Below are 17519 nucleotides of genomic sequence, written 5' to 3' on the forward strand. Positions count from 1 at the left end.
CACGCACCCACTTGGTCCCTGGATATGAAGAGACATTGCTGCGGCTGACGCCATTGCTTCTCATACAGCTACTATATATTTTTATCAGATCTTTTAAAAATACCATTTTATATCCAAGTATCTCTTAACACCATTTTTAATTAGATGAGCGAGAGTGTGCGGGGGGCGGGAGGGTGGTGAACCACTGTACATAAAGGGAAAGTTTGTGTGCGTGCCTGTGTGTGTTCTTAATCTAAGACAAATGTCGCCAATGTTTTTACAGAGTGACGTTAAATAAACGATTTTATCATATCTGTCTGTATGTTCTGGCATTTGAGAAGCCACAACAGATAATATAGGGCTAAGAAATAAGCTCTAAAATTCTCAATCCCGTTTGACAGGACTTCGCCTGCAGAGGTGATTGTGATGAACCGCCACGCTGTCTGTCTCTGTCTCGCGATTCACCCCGGCGAAGCCGGGTATTCCTCTAGTATATATATATATACGACTTGTGTCTGTGTGTCTGTTCGCGATGCCCGGCCAAAGTTCTCGGTCGATCTTTTTCAAATTTGGAGACCGTATTCAGCTACACCCCGGACACAACCTCATCGATGAGATATTTCAACACGTGCTCTCGGCGCGCAGCGCTGAACCGATTTTGGTTTTTCTCTGGATCCATTCCCAGTAACTCTTCCTTATCTTCTCCAGTGTTTTCAGCCGCGGTTATCTCCCTTCCTCCGTGCGGTTTTGCCGGCGTACACCCGGCATAGCCGGGTCCCCGGCGCAGCCGGGTATTCAGCTCGACTTCTTCCTGGCTCAGCCGTACCCGGCGAAGCGGGTATTCATCTAGTATAATATAACGGAACAATACTCACATCATATGCATTTTTCTACGCCTTTACAATACAAATAAAGAGTCTAATCAATGTAACATGTATAGAAATTAACGTAAAAAAAAAACACACAATATAAACATTTCCTCCATTTGAAAACGTCAAAACACACACACACACACACACACACACACACACACACACACACACACACACACACACACACACACACACACACACACACACACACACACACACACACACACGGTTAATGTACATTACGGTGTATGTCCCAGACAGTTATGTACAAAACCCCAAAAACAACAAACAAATTGACCACAGAATGTGCTGGACTAAATGTGACCCTCCACGACGGTATGAGGCGCATGTCACCTTTGCATGATTTTCATATTTGTTTACATTTTTCTAAAGAGTTTTTTATGCTCTATCCAGTGGTGAAAACCGTTTTAGAAAAGAGCGAAAACTGTTTGAGTTATAAGCCTGTGACTAAGTTGACCCTCACACTGTTACCAGACACTCCCCGGACTTATATTAAGCCTAGCCATAGACCATTTATCCTGGACCGCCAACTAGCGCTCTCTCCGCTCTTTCTCTCTATTACGAGGTAGCGGCCTCTCGCATTTAGAAACCTACGCTTACATGGCCTTTCAGAAATCAGGGGGATGTCATATCCGGTGTCGATTGTAAACATGGACGAAGTTGCCGAGGTAAGTTCTGAAAATGCTAAAATAAACTCAGCTAAAGTGCATATGGAACATGTTTTTCGATGAGTTTTGTTAAAGTTTAGTTTGGAGTTTTGGAAAATCCAGTTCATTGTCACCTCCCATTGTCACAAATAACTGAATAACTGGAGCGTGCTTTCTTTTCACTGTCTGCTTTCAAACCGGACGCGAAGCGCCCCTGGAAGTCGAGCGTCGTAACCTCGAAGGGTCACGTGACGAGTTGGCGGTCCAGGCTATTTGGTCTATGGCCTCGCGCAGAACCGCGCGAGGTGACATGCGACTCATTTCGTGGTGGAGGGTCACAAACGTGAGTTTTCTCCCTTCGTTCATGATGTCCATCTCTTGTATCACATTACTGAAACTGAAAGTGTGTTACTGTGTGTTACTTGAATCTTCATACTTGTAGACGCAGTTAAGGGCAGAGGTGGCACACAATGTAAGATGTGATTCTAGAGAAGTTTTTTTTTATTTGAGTGTATTTTTAATTCATAAAAATCCTTGTTAAAAGACCTCAGAAAATGTATTAACCGTAGATCGATTTCTTATTTTGTCGAGACAAAACCACACAAAACGTTTCACAGAATTGAACAATTAGTTCAGGAGATTATTCATTCCATATTGCGGTACTGGTGCTCAACAAACCTTCAATCGTTCTGAAAACCTCTTGTGAGAGGGAACGGGGCTTTATGGGAGGGAACCCAATGCTATGCACCCCGACTTTCATGGTTTGTGGTTCCGCATCTTTCATCCTAATTCGAATGCAAAAGTAATAAATTAAAAGAAAATGTGAAGTAACATGAAACAAATAACTATTCCTTGATTATGTGTGTGTGTGACTGTGCGTGTGTTTAAATGTGTGTGTGTGTGTGTGTGTGAGTGTGTGTGTGTGTGTGTGAGTGTGTGTGCGTGTGTGTTCGTATCAGTGTGTGTGCATGCGTGCGTGTGTGTGTGTGTGTATGTGTGTGTGTGTATGTGTGTGTGTGTGTGTGTGTGTGTGTCTGCGCGAGTGTATTTGTGAGTGCCTGATTGTGTGAAGACAAGCCAGATTTTCAAACAGTCTCGTTACGGCACTGTGTTCCTATGTCGAGACACCCCTCCTTATGCGATCGTTACACACACCATACTGTCTTCACACTCCTCCTACAGTTTCACACCACAACAGCTTAAAGGGAGTATTGTGGGAGTGCCTTACAGCTTTTCCTCGATGTCAGCAGCGGTCAGCCGCGGGGGCAGGGAGTCCCCGTACTCATCCAAGAGTTCCATGACGTAGCGAGCGGCGTCCTCGGCGTTGTCCGCCAGGCGGCAGTTCTTGAGACCCCGTGTCCACGTGTTGTGAAAGGAGGAGAGTTTCTGGTGGCAGTTGTCCAGTAGCACGTGCGGAATGTCCAGCAGGACGGACAGGATGTGACCGTGTAGCCTGAAAGGAGACACTACACGTTAAAAATAAGATGCTTTGTTGTCCATGCAATGTGGCCCGAAAGGACACACTACACATAAGAAATAAGATACGTTGTTGTCCATACAATGAATACAAATGACAGGGTGTGACTGTGTATCCTGAAAGGACACACTACACGTTAGAAATAATATTCTTTGTTGTCCATACAATGTTTACAAAGGACGGGTTGTGACCGTGTAGCCTCAAAGGAGACACTACACGTGAGAAATAAGATACGTTGTTGTCCATGCAATGTTTACAAAGGACAGGATGTGGCCGTGTAGCCTCAAAGGAGACACTACACGTTATAAATAAGATACGTTGTTGTCCATGCAATGTTTACAAAGGACAGGATGTGGCCGTGTAGCCTCAAAGGAGACACTACACGTTATAAATAAGATACGTTGTTGTCCATGCAATGTTTACAAAGGACAGGATGTGGCCGTGTAGCCTCAAAGGAGACATTGCACGTAAGAAATAAGATACGTTGTTGTTGTTGTTGTTGTTTTTTTTTTTTTTAAATGTCAGTTTATTTGTCTTTCATGAGAAATTCATCCATAATTAAGCAGCTATAATCTACAGATTAACAAACAAAACTTCATAAAAATATACGGAACCTTAAGAAGCTAGCAAGTCATTTGCAGGTGTATATAACGGAAAATAAACATGATTGGCTCAAAACAGCAAAATTCCGATATCTAGTACATCAACTATATTTACCAACAATTGTCATGCCCCATCTTAATTAAACGCACACTCCTTCCTAGGATCCTGTGAACAGAATTCTGCTCCTAATATCCGGTCTACATGGAATAAGGCCATCCCTCCACTTGGATACATACCAAAAATCTACAGCCTGACTCAGCTTTACGCCCACAGTGGGAAAATCATTAAGTGTTTAAGAAGCCATTTGTGGTTTTTGGCTCACGAAAGTGTAGCCTATGCGATGGTAAACTTTGTCTGTCTGTGCGTATGTATGTATGTATGTCTGTGGTAGAAACTTTAACATTTGACTGAACACCGAAATACTAATTGCACCTGGTTATTATCCAAGCAACATCTTCAAATTATTGAAGCAATGATCAACATTTCGTCGGCATGTGTGCAGTTAAAATGTGTTTTCAAAGAAAACGGGTGGTGGGGGGGTTTGGGGGGAAAAAAGCAGGTGATTGGTTTGTGTCGTGTGTGGTATGTAGACCAGGTCAGGGGTCAAGATCAGGTCAGGTCGCGTGAAGGATTGTAGTATATGTGGTGAGTGAGAGAAATCTGTATTGACATTGTGTGACTGTGTCAATAGAATTATTATTTCTAGCGCCTGTATGGCGTCGTAGGCCGTTATCATAGGTATGGCGTGGGTTTCAGGGTTTCGTAATTTCAAAGGCAGGGGTGTCAGCTTGTGTCTATTGGTTACGTCTGCGTGTTCGATTTGGATGAAACACACAGACTATGCATTTGTTTGAATATTCCTGAATGGGGAATGTTTAGTTTTGTTCTTAATAAGTTAAATTAGTTTAGATCGAATAACATTTTTATATTGATAAAATGTTTGGGTTGGCGACGCATAATCAAGCAGCGTCATATAGGGCCCTCTCCCCCCTTCCCCTTTTCCCGACTAAAATGAGTAAAAGTTGAAATGAACTCGCCCAACATTGAAAACAAGCGCGGACGAGTGACCGGGTACTGGCAGAGAAAAGCATGTCAAGCTTTGCCGGAATTTGTATGCATTGTGGATTTTTGTGCATTTGTAAATGAAACAGTGTTTGGATTTGTGCCTGTGCTTATGGCTGTGAATCATGGAGTGGATTGTGCATCTGTGAAATAATCCTTTTCTGGGAATGTGCCACTGTTTGTGGAATCCGTGTGTGTTGGTGTGTACCAACTAGACTGTTCCAGTGATGGAGTGTGTGATGGCTGTATTTCCTGGATTTTATTGGCCAGCCAGTAGGGAATGCTGTTGTGAACCAGGTAGTTTTGTTTCGTGTACAGAGATGATGTAGACCAGATGAGAATAGACCTTATGTTATCGGTACACCTTCTTTGGAATTGGCACAATAATTTGATGTGTAACTAACAACAGAAGACCGGCACGGCCTGCAAGGAGACACTACACGTAAGAAATCAAATTCTTTGTTGTCCATGCCATACAAACAACATACACGATATGACCGTGAAATCTTGACATAAGTATACAAGTAAGACATTAGATTCTTTGCTGTCCGTGCTTTGAGTACAAAGGACAGTGTATGGCCGTGCAGTCTGAATCAAGAAACAAAAATTCTAAGTTATTGGACCGTTGAATTTAAGACAAAACAAGAAATGTATATCACAGTACTTTGAACCAAAGGTCTTTAAATCGGAGCGACAAATAAACACTTATGGTACAAATAAGGAACTTAGCTTAGAATATCTTCCATTGTTTCAGTCAATATTTATTTCCAATACTGATTATGCAGTCTGAGATACACATAACACGTCAGACGTAAGATTCCTTATTGTCCTAACAATGTAAAAAAAAAAAATTTAAATAAAAAAATATGTGTGACCAAACCGCGACAAAAGTTGGGCGCACAACGACGCACTCGTCTTGTTTTGCACAACGATGCACTCATCTTATTTTCCATTTTTATTTCATTTTCAATGCGCGGGCCGTGCGTCGTGTATGTGTGACTGGCGCAGAACATGCGAGCCATAACCCTGGACATAAATCCTTTGTGTGCCCAGTGTATAATAAATATATCAAAATACCCCCGTGGGGGGTGGGGGGGACATCCTTGACTTTATTGTGCCTTGTCGGCCCTAGTGTATTTTGGCTGTACCTGTCAGTGACCAGCACTCGGCCTTGCTGCAGGATGGCCAGACCGTTGTGCATGATGTTCATGGCTCGCTTGACCGTCCCTTCAGCCTTAAGAGACGACATCCCCAGCCAGTCCCACTTCCACATGGTCACGTTGCCTGGTAGCTTCGGCACCTGGAGGATGGAATGATACTTAGTTATAACAATGATAGTGATGGAGGTGATGATAATGTTAATGATAATAATGATGATGATGATGATGAGGAGGAGGAGGAGGAGGAGGAGGAGGAGGAGGAGGAGGAGGAGGAGGAGGAGGAGGATCACTATGGGGATGTTTTGGCGCAAACGTCTTTAGTTAATCCGGAGACGATAAGCTACATGTCATTACAACATGGAGGATGAGAAGAATCTTCTCAAATCAAAAGAAGGGGCACAGGCGCAAGAATACGCTCTCGGGGAGTATTATCGCACTCCAAGAGTGCGCAAACAGTTTTAAGCGCATTACCATTAGCCAATCAACTGTTTTAATTAGTCATGTGACACCAGTACTAACTGACAATTATCGTTATTATTATTAGTATTACTATTATTTAAGTTATTGAGGCATCCCAGTGCACTAAGGGATTTATAGAGCAAATCGAGAAAATTCATTATTGAATGAAGCGCATAGCGCTGAGTTCAATAATTATTTTCGAGATTTGCTCTAAAGCAGGCGCGCGAACTAGGGGGGTCCGGGGGCATGCTCCCCCGGAAAATTTTTGAAAAACGGTTAAAATCTGTGCAATCTGGTGCATTCTGGGCCTTGTTTTGAGGGTTAAGAGCAGCATTGTTTTGGTGCTAAAACTAGTAAAAGTCAAAGCAAGGTACATGCTTTTTCCAGGGGTGGGGTTCCGGAACCCCCAGAACCCCCCCCCCCCCCCCGGGTCCGGCCCTGCAGTGTAGCGTTAAGCTAAACAGTGATGATCTTTCAGAGAGACCTCATTTGAACTCAGAGAAAGGACTGTGTTCTTAGTTATTTGCGATTCGAAACCATCAACGAGCTTCGACGGATTGACTGTGCAGAGTGACTCCCCTTGAATTGGCTAACCCCCAAGGTCGACGGTTAGCACATTTTCAAAATAAATGTGGCATGTTTCTCGTGTGGTATCTTCACTCATCGGGGAGTCTGGTACTAAATATGAACGGTAAGAATGCTCTGAACCCTACACGTATTATATCCCCATCGTTTTTTCGTTCACATTTGCCCAACATGTTAGTTTGCTGAGCGGGGTTTATGTCGTCTGCTAGGCTAGGGCAATCGAACCACTGCAGCATTCCAAAAACAAAAATTGCTCGTCACGTTGCACTGAGTCTGCACGCATGAGGCAGGCTGGTAATAAGCATGGTACGGACGTTCTAAACCCTACACGTTTTCGATTCCGATTGTTCTTGCCTTGAAACCATTCATTTACTGAACTTTGTTTATTTGTTTGCTTAACGCCCAGCCGACCACGAAGGGCCATATCAGGGCGGTCCTGCTTTGACATATAACGTGCGCCACACACAAGACAGAAGTCGCAGCACAGGCTTCATGTCTCACCCAGTCACATTATTCTGACACCGGACCAACCAGTCCTAGAGCAGCCACTAGATTGCCAATTTTAAAGTCTTAGGTATAACCCGGCCGGGGTTTGAACCCACGACCTCCCGATCACGGGGCGGACGCCTTACCACTAGGCCAACCGTGCCGGTATTTGCTGAACTGATGCAGTCGTATTTCAGTGTGGTCTGCTACGTATATATTCCAAAATAATGCTGATCTAGCTGGTACGTTATCGGAATAACACTTGTGTTTCCTGTTTAGCTGCTGGGAATTGTATACTAACTCGTCATTTGGTAATGTGGATAATAAGCTACGGCATAATTATGAGAAGAATCTTCGCAAGTCGAAACTGAAAAATTAGACACAGCGGGTTCTATTTTTAGATCAGTGGCAACTGTGGTACAGGCACATGCAATCTGTCAGAAAAAACACTTCTGATTTAATTGAGAAGCAGGAAATTTATGGTATTTTGGTATTGTGGAGAATATAAGCTACATGTCATTAATTAATTCTGAGGATGAGAGTACAGTCTCGCTTAGGCAAAGGGCGGAATAATACGCTCTGTGGAAAAGTTAGCGCACTCCAAGAGTGCGCTAACAGTTTTAGCGCATCGCCATTAGCCAATCAACTGGTTCACATCAGTCATGTGACACCAGTACTTACTGACAATTATTATTATTATCATCATCATCATTACAAGAAGAAGTACAAGTTCCTTGTAGCAAAATTAATACATTTTGTCAATCTGTCAAACTCACAGATTAATACGAAACACACAACATTTCATGAAGACAATGCTTCGCGGATACCGAGAAGTGTCAAGCCAGTAGAGCGCAGTAGCGTACAGCGCTTAATAGGAAAGCGCGTTTTTCTGTATTCTTTTTAACTTTCTGTGCTTGTTTTTAATCCGAACATAACATATCTTTACGTTTTGGAATCAGGATATGATTAAAAAATAAAAGATGAAATCAATGTTTAAAGGTCCTTGTCTACATTTTTATACCAAAATCGCCATTTGACCATTAAAATGCAGTCTATTCTCTACAAATATCAACAATACACCCCCTTTCGATCAGGAAAGACGAAGCCAGTGTTGCCGTTTAAAAATTCATTGTAGTACTCCAGCGTAGTACTCATAGTAGGATGTCCTTATCCCCGAGTACGCAGTACTAGGGTCCTGCAGACTTTAATTGTGTGTGTGTGTGTCTGTGTGTGTGTGTGTGCGCGCGTGTGTGTATGTGTGTGTGTGTGTATGTGTGTGTGTGTGTGTGTGTGTGTGTGTGTGTGTGTGTATCTGTGTGTGTGTGTGTGTGTTTGTGTGTGTGTTTGTGTGTGTGTGTGCGTGTGCGTGTGAGTGTGTGTGTGTGTGTGTGTGTGTGTGTGTGTGTGTATGTGTGTGTGTGTATGTGTGTGTTTGTGTGTGTGTGTGTGTGTGTGTGTGTGTGTACCGGGAGGGGGAGGGAGTGGCGGGAATGAAGGTGTGGCAGATAGAGTATCATTTGACAGACAAAATGTCATCCGAGCCGGGGCCGCTCCTTGACGACTGATGAGCTTTTGTTGTTCGTTTGCATCTAACTTTGTGTGACGCCCTTGATAAAGATCGGATTGCTTACACCTTTAAGCTATGTTTCCATATAGTGACGCGGCGGCGACAAACATGCGATGCCGCTAGCGAATTTTGCAGTGTTGCCATTAAAAGCAGCGGGCTATACTGGACCGATCTTTATGAAATTTGACATGAGAGTTTCTGGGTATGATATCCCCGGAATTTTTTTTCTTTTTTTCGATAAATGTCTTTGATGACGTCATATCCGGCTTTTCGTGAAAGTTGAGGCGGCACTGTCACGCTCTCATTTTTCAACCAAATTTTGGTCAAGTAATCTCCGACGAAGGCCGGACTTTGGTATTGCATTTCAGCTTGGTGGCTTAAAAATTAATTGATGACTTTGGTCATTAAAAATCGGAAAATTGTAAAAAAAATATTTTTTTTATAAAACGATCCAAATTTACGTTCATCTTATTCTGCATCATTTTCTGATTCCATAAACATATATATAAATATGTCATATTTGGATGGAAAACAAGCTCTGAAAATAAAACAAATATAAAAAATATGATCAAAATTAAATTTCCGAAATCAATTTAAAAACACTTTCATCTTATTCCTTGTCGGTTCCTGATTCCAAAAACATATAGATATGATATGTTTTGATTGAAAACACGCTCAGAAAGTTAAAACGAAGAGAGGTACAGAAAAGCGTGCTATCCTTCTCAGCGCAACTACTACCCCGCTCTTCTTGTCAATTTCACTGCCTTTGCCATGAGCGGTGGACTGACGATGCTACGAGTATACGGTCTTGCTGCGTTGCATTGCGTTCAGTTTCATTCTGTGAGTTCGACAGCTACTTGACTAAATGTTGTATTTTCGCCTTACGCGACTTGTTTTGTGGTTTATTTCGCATTTAGGTCCCAGGTAACATTATGAAGTTTTAATACGATCAATCGATCCTATTATCAAGTTAGTGTATCAACTTTTGAACGAACTGCGCCCAGTAGTTTCCCAGCAATAAGCTGTTAAGTCGAGACACACAGACAGACAGACAGACACACAATTAAAGTCTGCTGGACCCTTGTACTAGCGTACTCGGGGATAATGTTTTTCTTTCTTAAAACACACTATAAAAGTAGCTCTTCCCAATGTCTATGCTAAAAATGACTGGTCTGTGTTGTCAATGATTTTTTTGCGAGAATGCGATCTATCTCTTTGTCGCAAAGACCGTGTGACACAAAAGTTAATTGCGGAAGAAAATTCTGCTGAGTGCAATTCGTTTCAGAAGATAGTTGGTTAAAACAGTTTTATCACTCAGACACACAAAGGAACACTATATTAACTTTATTATTCAGGCCTCATTTACTTTCCTTTGTCATGTATGAAAGTACTGGCCTTGGTTGAAGAAAGTGACCTGTCGCTGTGCAAAAAATTGGTCGCCATTTTCCGCTGTGTTTTGTGAATAAAACGTGTTTACTACCCACACATACACAACGATGCTGTTGGTTCTTTTTATTTCCTTATTGTTTGTTTCATGCTTAGCAGTTCAGTATGCCTTTTTTCCTTCTCAATTTAATGGATGGCTATAAAAATAAGCATTTAAATGTGAAGGTGTTAATATTACCCATGATCTGAGCCGTTCACCAGTACTTTATGTCCAAACATTGTGTGTGATGACGTAGGACAATTGTAAAAGATAGTATGTGGGTTCATTTTGGCATACCGCACACTGCTAATAGCCTCAGAACGTGTTCACGGGAAATATTAATTACTATTTGGCGGAAGATGTGAACTGACAAACCGCATGAAGTTTCGTTTGGCTGGCCACACTGAAGGTATGTGTGGGCATCTGTGAGATATTTATGGGAAGCTCCTGGCTGCTTATATCGTAATCTGCGACTAAACGACAAATCTTTGCTCGCCATACTGTGACTTAGGCACTGCATCTTTCAGAGACATCACAGCAAATTAACTTAGATCGACATTAGTCATAAATAAAATAAAGAAAAAACACAACTTGGCCCTATTAGGAGCCTCGGCGCCTGATAGGGACCAGTGAAGAGGCCTTCAAGAATCACTGTAAAAAGCCCCCCTTTACTTCAAAATAACATGCTACAACTTAATATGCAAGTCAGACTAAATCAAGTATGCTTCAGATTATATCTATATTCAAACAAGAAGGGCAAAGCCCATACGACTCACATGCTTTACACATTTTTCCTACCAAAATAGATGTGACCTTGACCAGGTCATCCAAGGTCATGCAACACAAAGCTGTTAATTCAAGACATAGGAAGTACAATGGTGCTTATTGGCTCTTTCTACCATGAGATATGGTCACTTTTAGTGGTTCACTACCTTATTTTGGTCACATTTCATAAGGATCAAAGTGACCTTGACCTTGATCATATGTGACCGAATGTGTCTCATGATGAAAGCATAACATGTGCCCGACATAATTTTTAAGTTTGAAACAGTAATCTTCCATAGTTCAGGGTCAAGGTCACTTCAAAATATGTATACAATCCAACTTTGAAGAGCTCCTGTGACCTTGACCTTGAAGCAAGGTAAACCAAACTGGTATCAAAAGATGGGGCTTACTTTGCCCTATATATCATATATAGGTGAGGTATTGAATCTCAAAAACTTCAGAGAAAATGGGAAAAATATGAACAATAGCTGTTTTTTAGGCAACATTTATGGCCCCTGCGACCTTGACCTTGAAGCAAGGTCAATATGCTATGTATGTTTGTTGGGGCCTTGTCATCATACACCATCTTGCCAAATTTGGTACTGATAGACTGAATAGTGTCCAAGAAATATCCAACGTTAAAGTTTTCCGGACGGACGGACGGACGGACGACTCGGGTGAGTACATAGACTCACTTTTGCTTCGCATGTGAGTCAAAAACAAGAAAGGTAGGTTGTTGGAACGTTTGTTATTGACAAAACAATACATTCACAGATATTCACAGTCAGGAAGCCGAGCGAATGAAATAATGAAATAACTGGACCGATCTTTATGAAATTTGACATGAGAGTTCCTGGGATTGATATCCCCGGAATTGTTTTCTCACTTTTTCGATAAATACCTTTGATGACGTCATATTACACTTTTTGTAAAAGTTGAGGCGGCACTGTCACACCCTCATTTGTTAATCAAATTGATTGACATTTTGACAAAGCAATCTTCGACAAAGGCCGGACTTTGGTATTGCATTTCAGCTTGGTGGCCTTAAAACTAATAAATGAGTTTGGTCATTAAAAATCGGAAACTTGTAAATAAAATAAAATAAAGTATTTATTAAACGATTCAAAATCAATTTCATCTTATTCTTCGTCATTTTCTTATTCCAAAAACATATATATATGTTATATTTGGATTACAAACAAACTCTGAAAATTAAAAATATGAAAATTATGATTACAATTAATTTTCCGAAATCGATTTAAAAACAATTTCATCTTATTCCTTGTCGGTTCCTGATTCCAAAAACATATTGATATGATATGTTTGGATTAAAAACAAACTCAGTAAGCTAAAAAGAATAGAGATACAGAAAAGCGTGTTATCCTGCTCAGCGCGACCACTAACCGCACTATCCTGGCTTGTCGATTTCACTGCCTTTGCCACGAGCGGTGGACTGACGAATCTACGAGTATGCGGTCTTGGTGAAAAAAAGGAGTGCGTTCAGTTTCATTCTGTGAGTTCGACAGCTTAACTAAATGTTGTTATTTCGCCTTACGCGACTTGTTTTTTTCATTCGCTCAGCTTCCTGACGAGTGGACGTAAACTGATAGAACTATCAAGATAAGTTTTTTGTGAATATTTGTTTATCTGTTCACTTAAAAGACCGTTGGGTCGAAATATCTGGGAATGTATTGTTTTGGCAATAACAAACGTTTCAACAACCTACCTTTCTTGTTTTTTTATTCTGAAGTTTGGAACGTTGGCAGTCTCTTTGTTTTTGGATTTATATTTTCAGATTTATATGTTTCGGTTCGACAAGGACAACAGGAAACTAAGACAACTTATCAAAAAACGAGAAAGAAAATCATTGAAATTTTCAGTAAGTACTGGTGTCACATGACTGATGTGAAACAGTTAATGAGCGCTTCTGGGGTGATAACGCGACACAACTCCTGTGATCTTGCCGCGAGGTGGCGCCAGTTACCAGCCGAAAGAAAGAAGGGGCATAACCTCACCAGAACCGACCATTGCCTGTTTACCGTATAAAATGCACGACTTACACACGAACTGTTACCAAACCGATATGCTAATTGGGACCAGTGCAAGTTTTTTTTCCTTTCTCGTGTGATCTTGCCGCGAGGTGGCGCCAGTTACCAGCCGAAAGAAAAAAGGGGGTCATAACTTAACCAGAACCGCCCATTTGCTACTGGCAATGAGCTGAAAACTGTTAGCGCACTCTTGGGTTACCCAGGCAGCGTATTCATGCGCCTATGCCACAGTGAGGCTGTGCACCTTCCTTCGATTTGAGAAGATTCTTCTTATCCCGGCTCCGTGTTGATGACATGTAGCTTATAGTCTCAACATTACCAAATGGTGCTTGACCCTCAAATTCCCTGCGGTTTAAAGCAGAAGTGTTTTTCTGACAGATTTCGAGCTGGACCATGCAGCATTTGGAAGTCGACTGGTTCGATTGACTGTCTTACGTACATGTAGCAGACGACAGCGTTAGTTCAGTACTGAAATTAACGGTTTTCACATATTTCAGGACAACAACGATGTAAATAGAAAACGCAAAGCCCCCCCCCCCCTCCCCCACACACACACACAAACACACACACCACCCCCACAAACACACACATAACCCACACACACACACACACAAACCCACACACACACACACAAACCCACACACACACACACACACACACACACACACACACACACAGTACAACTACAACCTCCCCAAGCAGTGGGTTCTCTCCGTCTCCTCGGCGTTGCCAGATGACGTCATAGTAGGGCGGGGCGAAGCGGGTCAGGTGACCTAACTGAATGGCCATGTCGGGAGTGAGCACGATGTGGGTACCGTTGGCAAAGAGTCGCCGCGCGATGTGCAGAGACATCCGGTCTCGCATCAGGAGTGTCAGGTTCGGGTTACAGCAGTAGTTCTTCAAGGCAAAGTTGAAATGATCCTGGTTTGCGTACATGTAGATGCTCTGCGAGAACAGCACGGTCTTGTAGCCTGGGAACAGCTTCAGCGCTTTGTCTCGGCACCAGTCGCTGAAAGAGTAGCCGAAGATGTTGCCTCCCCCGTGCATCAGCACCACCACCTCGTCCATGCTGTGCTGCTGAGCCAGTTTCAGTGCGTGCTGGAAGTTTATATCCTTGCAGGCCGCGATGTTGACTAAAAAGAGAATCTCGATACCCATGTTTTCTAGCAAAATCAGCTCCCCTATGGTGATGGCGGCGTCTCCTTTGTTTTCGTGCGAAGCCAGATCAAAGACCACTGCGTACTTCTTTCTTCGGAATAGCTCGGTGAACAGTTTGTCGTGGAGACGCTTGGTTTCGGTTATCACCTCCTGAGTGGTCGTCAGGTAAGGCGACAAACCGTCCGTGTCGAAAGGCGTGGTCAGTAAATTGTCCCTGGACACAAACTCCTCCACCTCCTCGGCCGTCTTGCGGTCCGGCTGATACACTATGCGTCCGGCAATCAGGGGTTTCCCGTCCGTCCAGTTCACGTGCCCGAAACGGAGATTTTGCGCGTAGTTTGTCTCGGACTTGTTCGGGAACTTGGGATCAGACCACAAGACTGGTGAAACGAACTCTGTTCTTCCAAGCGTCGATTTGAATCCCTCCGGGTTGTTTCGTAAAAGAGGCGCTTCTTGCAGTTCTCTTTGTTTCTGGATCAGTTGGAATCTAGACATCTGTGTCATCACCAGCGGCTGTTCTGACGTCAAACAGACGACGAAGACGAAGACGAGGAGAACGAGTAGGCGGCCGAGAATACTTTCCCGCTCCCTGTAGGTCTTAAGACGGCCCGGAGTGGTGGCCGTGTCTGAAAGCAGTGAAATGATGACAGATTATTATGCCGTGACTGAAAGCTGTGAATTGATGACAGATTATTATGTCGTGTCTGAAAGCGGTGAATTGATGACACAGTATTATGTCGCGTCTGAAAGCAGTAACATGAAGACAGATTATTATGTCGTGTCTGAAAGCAATCAAATGATGACAGATTATTATGTCGTGTCTGAAAGCAGTCTTCTTCTTCTTGTCGTTCGCCAATGTTAAACTTGGAGTCCAGCTCTGGTAATGAAGCTGGTGGTCTTATGAAGAGCCTTCTGAAAGCAGTGAATTGATGACACATTATTATGTCGCGTCTGAAAGCAGTGAATTGATGACACATTATTATGCCGTGTCTGAAAGCAGTGAAATGATGACAGTACCCGCTATTACGAGCTAGTCGTGTGACAGAGAGTTTTCTTGCACACGAGACTGTAGATGTTTCACGACGGCTTTAGCCGGAGTGAAACAGCAGCAGTCGAGTGTGCAAGAAAACTCTCTGTCCCACGACTAGCTCGTAATGGCGATTATGTCTCACAGCTTCAACAGAGGAGAGAACAAACACGTTTTGCGTACTCACGCTTGATAAACCTAAACACAGGAGCAGCCATTGTGGAGAGATCTACTTTTTGACGAAAGTGACCGAACAACTATAAATGACGTTTCGGAATATGTGAATGACGTCACAGTCATCGTCACAGTCTGTATCTTTTGAAGCATCGCAATCCTCATGACGTCTTTCTGTGTCTGCATCCGCGAAATGTTTGTTCTTTCCGGGATCTTTGTCATCTATGTTCACAACTCTGTCCTTATAGTGTCAGACTAACAGGCCTCCTGAGCGAGCCACTTTCCAAGGGCAGCTAAATTCGCGTATGGAAACAGTACTGTCGTCTGGGATGCCGTTTTCAGTATTCTGAGCGTTAACAAATTTGTAAAGAGAAGAAACGATAACAGCAGGAGAAATAAAAGTCGTGTGTGCATTTTGGGGTTTTTGGGGGGACGATTTCGAGTTTGAATCCGTTCTTGCACATGCTCCAAAGCGCGTAACATACAATCTTGCACACGTTTGCTTTAGTAGTGGCAAAGAAGGAAAGCGTGTGACATATTATTATGTCGTGTCTGAAAGCAGTGAATTGATGACAGATTATTATGTCGTGTCTGAAAGCAGTAACATGATGACACATTATTATGTCGCGTCTGAAAGCAGTGAATTGATGACAGATTATTATGTCGTGTCTGAAAGCAGTGAATTGATGACAGATTATTATGTCGTGTCTGAAAGCAGTAACATGATGACAGATTATTATGTCGTGTCTGAAAGCAGTGAAATGATGACAGATTATTATGTCGTGTCTGAAAGCAGTAACATGATGAGTGATTAACAGATTATTATGCCGTATCTGAAAGCAGTGAAATGATGACACATTATTATGCCGTCCTCGGACGTGCTTATGTTTGTTAAAAACGAAGACAAAGAAGACAAACAGAAAGCGGAAAAATACAGAAATAATAATAAATTAAACAACTCGATGCGCCTAACTGCGGCTCGGGGGAATACACAATAAGTTCACAAAACACGAAGAATATGGTAAGAAAACATACTATGCCCTCCTTGAACATGTAAATGAGCTGGGCCGGGGGAAAATATGAGCACAAAAACAGATAGAAGGGAAAGAGTATTGTGCCCTCTTTAAAAATGTTACTGATTTAGCTAGGTATATATAGATAAGATAAAGCTTCTTCCGACTTTGCGGAGACCCGCTGTCAGAAATGTGCTTCTGCAAGAAATTAACGCCGGCAGTGACCACAACTGACTTCCAGTGCCCCAACTGTTCCAGACTCTGCGCTTCCAGGCTACTGTATTTCACGAGAAAAAAATATATAAAAAAATAATAATGGGCGACCGAGACAAACATGCGCTGACATTCACGTACATAAAGTAGCGGCCCGCATTCGCTTGAAATGACAAGCCAGTATAGCGCATTAGCGTACAGCGCTTAGTAGGAAAGCGCTCTTTTCTGAATTCTTTGACCTTTTTATTAATCCAAACATAACATCTATCTATATATATATACGACTTGTGTCTGTGTGTCTGTGTGTGAGTTCGCGATGCACGGCCAAAGTTCTCGATGGATCTGCTTCAAATTTGGTGGGCATATTCAGGTAGACCCGGGACAGGACACAACCTGGTCGATATTTCAACACGTGCTCTCAGCGCGCAGCGCAGAACCGATTTTGGTTCCACCTCAGCTACCCGGGCCCCCATACCGACACACCAAAGCCGCTACACCACATCACAACGCCAAAGTTCTCGGTGGATCTTTTTCAAATTTGGACACCGTATTCAGCTACACCCCGGACACAATATCATCGATGAGATATTTCAACACGTGCTCTCAGCGCGCAGCGCTGAACGGATTTTGGTTTTTGTGTTCATTTCACCATTATAAGTAACTCTTCCTTATCTTCTCCAGTGTTTAGCGTTTATCTCCCTTCCTTCGTGTGGCTTTCCCGTTTGTAAGTTACTATTTTTAGAATGTCACTGCGCTGTCCGCTGCGCTGTCCACAAC

The 17519-nt window shown here is 42.7% G+C and overlaps 1 protein-coding gene across 1 annotated transcript in view; it reads right to left on the reverse strand.

The window, feature by feature from the left end:
- Positions 1 to 1075: 1075 nt before the first annotated feature.
- Positions 1076 to 17519, reverse strand: part of LOC138979522 (uncharacterized) — a 42224-nt gene continuing 25780 nt past the window's right edge. The window contains exons 3-5 of the mRNA XM_070352233.1: positions 13848 to 14941; positions 5810 to 5961; positions 1076 to 2972 (exon numbers count right to left, since the gene is read on the reverse strand). Coding sequence (XP_070208334.1) covers positions 2744 to 2972; positions 5810 to 5961; positions 13848 to 14941 — 1475 coding nt within the window. The 3' untranslated portion in view covers positions 1076 to 2743. The remainder of the gene's footprint in view (positions 2973 to 5809; positions 5962 to 13847; positions 14942 to 17519) is intronic.

This window comes from Littorina saxatilis, linkage group LG11, assembly GCF_037325665.1.
Source record: "Littorina saxatilis isolate snail1 linkage group LG11, US_GU_Lsax_2.0, whole genome shotgun sequence".
Taxonomy (NCBI): Eukaryota; Metazoa; Mollusca; class Gastropoda; order Littorinimorpha; family Littorinidae; genus Littorina; species Littorina saxatilis.